This window comes from Neophocaena asiaeorientalis, unplaced genomic scaffold (assembly GCF_003031525.2).
Source record: "Neophocaena asiaeorientalis asiaeorientalis breed wild unplaced genomic scaffold, Neophocaena_asiaeorientalis_V1.1 scaffold1004, whole genome shotgun sequence".
Classification (NCBI taxonomy): domain Eukaryota; kingdom Metazoa; phylum Chordata; class Mammalia; order Artiodactyla; family Phocoenidae; genus Neophocaena; species Neophocaena asiaeorientalis.
Genome location: NW_020174276.1, coordinates 20,122 through 26,440, shown reverse-complemented (window position 1 = coordinate 26,440; position 6,319 = coordinate 20,122). Strand labels below are relative to the sequence as shown.

General features: G+C 56.7%; 1 protein-coding gene across 1 annotated transcript in view; it reads left to right on the top strand.

Annotated features, from left to right (window-relative positions):
* PNMA6A (PNMA family member 6A) overlaps positions 1-4,296 on the top strand; it is a 5,869-nt gene extending 1,573 nt beyond the window's left edge. Inside the window, 4 exon segments of the mRNA XM_024755805.1 lie at positions 3,207-3,282; positions 3,476-3,641; positions 3,643-4,193; positions 4,196-4,296. Of these exon segments, the coding sequence (XP_024611573.1) occupies positions 3,207-3,282; positions 3,476-3,641; positions 3,643-4,193; positions 4,196-4,296 (894 nt within the window).
* Positions 4,297-6,319: the final 2,023 nt, after the last annotated feature.

Sequence of the window (6,319 nt, the reverse complement as noted above, 5' to 3'; positions counted from 1 at the left end):
CACCATGGGAATTTTGGGGGGCGGCTTGTCCCACACAGAGGAGGAACCAAGGCAAAGGCCACAGATGGGAATGAGCTCGGTGTGCTCTGGGGCCGGCCGAGAAGTCCATCACAGCAGGAGTCTGGTGAGGGGGCTGCAGATGGGTGGCATGGGAAGGAGAGCCTAAAGAGGAGGCCAACTCCCGGCGGGGGTGGGGGAGCTGCTGGCCAGGGAGAGGACTTTGGAGTTTACTCTAAGGAGATGGGGAGCCACAGGGAGGACACATCACCGGGGAGGAGTGGGGTCTGGTGGCGTTGCAAAGAGTTTGCCCCAGCTGCCATGTGAGTGGGAGTGAAGTAGAGAAAGGGGCCAGAGTGGGAGAAGGGAGAGGAGTAGACGGGGCCAGGGGCCGTGGAGATGTGGACGGGGGCAGCAGTCGCCGACTAGAGTCACTAAAATCTGATGATGGGTTAGATGGGGGAGGAGGAGCAGAGGAGAGGGGAGGAAGAATTCTGGTACCTCTGCTTGAGCAACCGGGTAGAAGGCAGAGCCCTTGGGAAGCCTGGGGAAGAAGCAAGCGCGTTGAGGGGCATAGAGTGCTCCAGTCTGGACATCTTCATTCTGAAGTTCCCCTTGGGCATCCACGTGGGCAGTTAGTTTGATGAACACACGCAGAGCTCAGGGAAGAGTTCCTGCCCAGAGACAGAACGTTTGGAGCCATCGGCAGGCAGATCCTTCCGGTGAGAGTGGTGTCAGAGGTGCCAAGGGGCCCGGAGCTGAGGCTGGGAGCCCACCTCCACCGCACTGAGCTCCAAGCAAAGGAGGAGGAGGAGGGAGTTGCAAGGAGAACAGGAAGGCAGAGACTGATGCGGTCAGCCTGAAGGTGGGGGGCGGGGCTGACAGAAGCCAAGAGACAAAGGAAAGTGTTTTGAGAAGGTAGGATGGTCGGCTGTGTTAGGAGGTGGAGTCAAAGGAAGGCTGAGAGGTGGTAAAGTGAAGACAGTCAAGGCATCGCAGCCCAGCCCCGGCAGAGCGCGGAGCTGGTGTCCGGAGGCAGAGCTGGAGGAGAGTCCTGGAACTGGAGTCAGTACGTATGGAAGGAGGGAGAATAGGAAGGGAGGAGGCTGAAAAGAGGGGAAATGAGTCAACAGTCTACTTACAGGCCAGCTGGCCAGTTGGCAGCAAGGGTCCCGCATCTGCTCCCACGGGAGCACCTTCTCTGAGGAAGGACCCCAGACAAATCATGGCAGAAACCAAGAAGGAGGACGCTGTGGGGTGGAATCTGTGACAGGACTGGGGCCGAGGTTCCCTAGACAGAAATTCTCACGGCAAGTGTTAAGAGCAGACAGTCTCGGCCCTCAGCAGTGGGAGGGCGGGGAGTGCACGCACCCATGAGGCCAACTGGGAAAGATGGTTTCTGAGAGAACACCCGTGTTTCTTCATTTACCCAGCACTTACCACCTGCGAGATAGGAAAGCTGGGAGAGTAAGGCCACGTGGGCAAGCCAAGGTCCAGCTATAAGGCCAACTCCAATGTGGCCTGCTTCTGGGTGATGGGTGAGTGTAAAACAAATGAGAGTGTCTTCAACCTTGATGCCAGGAACTTTCTCCCAGAAACAGGCCAACAACGCTTCTCCGTGGTGGGGAGGAAATGAGCAAAGGCGATTCACAGAAGAGCACCCGGGCACGGTTGGCAAACTTCTGAGAAGATACCCGCTCTCACCGCCAACCGGGGAAAGGCAAGGTGTACAGTAATGAGGCACTGCTTTTCCTTGTGCGGTGGGCAAATGGTCAAGGCTGGACAAGACCCAAGGCTGCTCAGGCTGTGGGGTCCACAGGACCACTCCCACGCTGCTGGTAGGAATGAACATGGGTTCAGCCGCTCATGGGAAGTAACGGATTAGCAACACCCGGTCATGGGCACAGCCCAGGTCCCAGCAAAACCACTTCTGAGCTGACAGCGGCTCAGACAGGCATGTGCAGGGTGCTGGTGGCAGCAGTGTCTGTAACAGCCAAAGACCAGGAACAGCCTGAATGCCCATCCTTGGGGTCATGCACAAATAAACCAGGGCTGCGATTCAACCAGGAGCTGGACACTCAGAGAAGTCTTGACCAGTGAACCTTGAGTAGGAAAAGCAAATCGCAGAAGAAGATGGCTGGCCAGATGCCAGGCAAGAAAAGAGAAGGGGGCAGGGGCAGCAATGACATCCGGAGGTGTGACCCCTAGAGGAACTCCCTGCCACCCGAGCAGTGGAGAGCTTGTCTGCATGGACCCAGACTCCCGTGAAGGGACAGGTGCAGGCTGGCGAAACCCACAGGGACTTGACCTTTGTTTCCAGCAGAGGCAGCACTGCCCTCGTGCACCATCTAGCCTAGGTGGCAAAGGAAAGGGGAAGGACCTAGGGAAGAAGGCTGACTCAGGGCCAGAGAGCCGGAGGTCTCTGGGGAGGTGCAACACCCATGCTGCCCTGAGGGGCCAAGAGAGCAATGTCCCAGAGCCCACTAGGCTGGTGAGGGCAAGGCACATATTGAGTACCCAACTCCCAGCACAGCAGCTCTCTGGTACACACCCTCGGGTGGAGACCCCAATTCTGTCCTTCCGCTAAGGCGCGGAGAAGGGGCAAGGACTTGCCCAAGGAAACAGAGTAAGACACAGGCACTAGGAGTTGAGCTCTAAGTAGCAGAAGCCCACTATTGGGATTTGAACTTGGCAGCGAGCAAAACCGTGGCACCCTCCTGGGGACTGGCGACTGGCACTGGGGTGGCGGAGTGCCTTGGCCCGTCGTGCACCCACAGCGGCTGAAGCCTGCGGCTCCCGGCCTCCCGGGCGAGCGGGGAGGGCAGCGTGTGGACCGCAGACCCTCTGATGGGGCGGTGTGTGTGTGAACGCCCGTGTGCGCCTGTGGCATCTACTCTGAGGAATCACACCTGGGCTGGGCGAGGTGCTCCTCGCCTAGCCTGGGGACAGGACCAGTCCTGGGAGGGGAGGGGGAAGGAACAGGTGACGTCACCCGCGGTCCCGGGGCGTTCGCGGCGGTGGCGACAGCCCGGGGTCCGCGCTCGGCTACCACTGTGCCCCCGCCCCGAGTGAGTCCGCACTGCAGAGAGCGGTGGCGGGCGGGCAGGCAGGCGGTGGCGCGCTGGCCCACGTGCAGCGCTGAGAGAGGGACAGAGACAGGGAGAGAGAGAGCCGGGGAAAGAGGGGCGCCCGACCCCGTCGCCGCTCAGCGCAGCCTCGCGCCCCTCCTGCTGGGACCTCGGCCAGGAAAGACCCCGACCCGAAGAAGGTACCAGACCCGGCGTGGTAAGCCTGGACCGCAGAGGCAGCACGGGGGAAAGGAGGGGCAGCACGTGGTGGGGGTAGGGTGAGGTGGGGGGGCGGGTCGGCCTTAACCTCTCTCTTGTCCTGTTCGTGTTCACAGGCTGTGGAGACCTGGGCGGTTTTCTCTGAGTCCTAGACCCCCGCCCCAATTCATTCCCGTTCCCCCACCCCCCAGGGCCAGCCACCCTGGTCTGCACCGGGAAAAGTTTCCTAACCATAGCATTAGCCCCGCACCGGAGGAAACTGCGGGCGGTGGCGGTGACGATGCTGCAGGACCAGTGCAGGTGGATGGGCGTCAGCGCTCACAGGGGCCTGCTCATCCTGGGCATCCCGGAACACTGCCACTGCGGCCCTGGTCGAGCTTCACCGGAAAGTCGATTATGCTTTGGTCCCCAGGGAAATCCCAAGCACTAGAGGTCCCTGGAACATGGCCTTTGTGCCCCGATGCTCAGGAGAGGAGTTTCTAGGTCGCGTGTTCCCCTTCCTGTGGCAACAGGGGCAGACGGTGGAGAGTGTGGCCGGTGCCCTGGGGCTGAGGCTGGGGCTGCGCAGGGTGTGCTGGCTCCCATCCATCAGTCAGGCGGTCCAGCCTTGGGTGAAGACCCTGCGGTACCAGCGCCTGGGCGTGTTTTCCGGGAGGGACCAGCCGGACCCCGGGGAGGAGTCCTTTGAGGTCTGGCTAGACCATACCTCTGACATGCTGCATGTGTGGCGTGGGGTTTTGGAAAGGGAGAGGAGGAGGAGCAGGCTGATGGAAGGCCTGCGAGGGGTGGCCCTGCACTTTGTGCACAGGATCCTGGTGGAGAACCCTGCCAGGGCTGCACAGGACTGCCTGGCGGCTTTGATCCAGGTGTTTGGAGACAACAAGTCCCAGGCGACCATCTGGGTGAAGTGTTTGCTCAACAGCAATCAGGTGAGTGCCTCTCTGCTTTTGTGTTGCGGACGGAAGCCCTGCTGCACAAAGCCGTCAAGAAAGGGACCCTGACCAGAGCCTGAGCCAGAGAAGCAGCCAGGCTCCTTCCAGGCCCAAGTTCACTGGTAGCAAGTGAGGCTGGTCCTTCACTCTGAGTCTGAAGAGAGAGCGGTCGAGTTTCCAAGTAGTGAGGGCCCCTGCGAGTGGGGGGAACATGGTGTGTAGCATCTTTGGGTTCCTGTTGTGTAAGATGACGTGGAATTTCATCTCTGTTTTCTTTGGGAATTTTTCACATATTGTCTCATTTAAAAGAAGGCTTAATAAGCTTCAGTATCTAAGTTTGCAAACGACATTAATCACACACGTATTTGCATTAGTTCAGTTCAATGACAAGAGTTTTGCAATTGTGTAAAACAAATTGTAAGATTCCCATATTATTTTGTGATGGTGAACAAGATAACATGGCATTGGAATAGGAATTTACTTGGAAATGTGAAAGTAATTAGCAGTACAACTGAAGGCCACCACGTTGTTCCTCGGGACACCCCGTCGTCCGCTCAGTGGTGGGTGCCCTGCTGTGGGACTTTCCTGTTCCAGCCATAGGGCAGGGCCAGGCCCCGGGCATGTGGGCCAGAGGGGGAGTGGCTGACCTGGGGGAGCGGGCATTGCCGGCACCCATCTTCCTGGCGAGACACCACCCGCAGGGCCCTCAGGAAGGGAGGCAGTGGGGGGATGGAGGGCCGCCAGGTGGGGTGTAGTGGAGGCACATTGTAGGGGACCCTGGTGGGGGGGCCAGAGACCCCCGAACTCTGGTGGCTGTTACAAGTTCCTCTCTGTGTTATCATGCCCTCTGTTCAATGGTTTCAGTCAAAGTTTCTCTTAGTAAATTTCTCTGAAAGTTTCAGCTGAGTCTGGCCTCTGCTGTGGGCAATGGAGGGAAAGGGATGCTGCAGGTGAGGGCGGGGGTCAAGTGTCGGAGTCCTGCTCAGCACCCATGGGACACCTCTCCAGTGAGAGGGTAGGGTAGGCACTGTGCAGACCCAGAGATGGTGAGCGCTTTTTTCCATTTCATAGGTGAATTGTAAAGTTTTAGTGAAAACTGATAATTGCCTAAGAAGGCAGTAGAGAAGTTAAAATGTAAATGAAAACCTTGAGTATCTCAGCAGAAAAAAGGAGACATAGGAGCAACAATAGTTGGACAGACACTGCTATGGACTGAATATTTGTAAACCCCTGCCCCTCATTCACCTGTTAAATTCTAACCCCCAAAGGGATGGGATTTGGAGGTGGGGCCCTGGGAAGTGATTAGCCCATGAGGGGGGAGCCCTCATGAATGATTACCTCCCTTATAAAAGAGGCCCCAGACGGCTGACTCATTCTCTCGTGCCTTGTGAGAAGATGGCTAGTTGATACAACTAGACAAGAAATCAGTCCATATGAAGAAGAGCTTTATGACTATTATTTATTACTCAGCTGTACAAAGGAACGAAATTGGGTCATTTGTAGATGCGTGGATGGATCTAGAGACGGTCATACAGAGTGAAGGAAGTCAGAAAGAGAGAAACAAATATCGTGTATTAATGCACATATGTGGAACCTAGATAAATGGTACAGATGAACCGGTTTGCAGGGCAGAAATAGAGACACAGACGTAGAGCACAAACATATGGGCACCAAGGTGAGAAAATGGTGGGGGCGGGCGGGGGGTGTGATGAATTGGGAGATCGGGATTGACAAATGTACACTAATATGTATAAAATGGGTAACTCATAAGAACCTGCTGTATAAAAAAATACATAAAATAAAATTCAAAAATTAAAACAAACCAAAGAAATAAGAATAGGTTTATGACATTATCAATCACAGTAGAAAACCACCTGTGAAGACAAGTGGACGTACTTGCCACAATGGGCTCTGCATCGCCAAGTTTGCTCCCCCAACTCCGCAGCCTTGCAGGGAGGCCTTCCTATTGGTGGAAGGCCAATGGGCGTGTCTTTTGCTTCCGGAGGCGCCAAGCCTTGGGACCTCAGGCCCTCAGTGCGCGTGGCTATTGGTGCTTCCGTAGCAAAGCCCCTCCTCACGTGCTCTTCTGATCCAACCACTTTC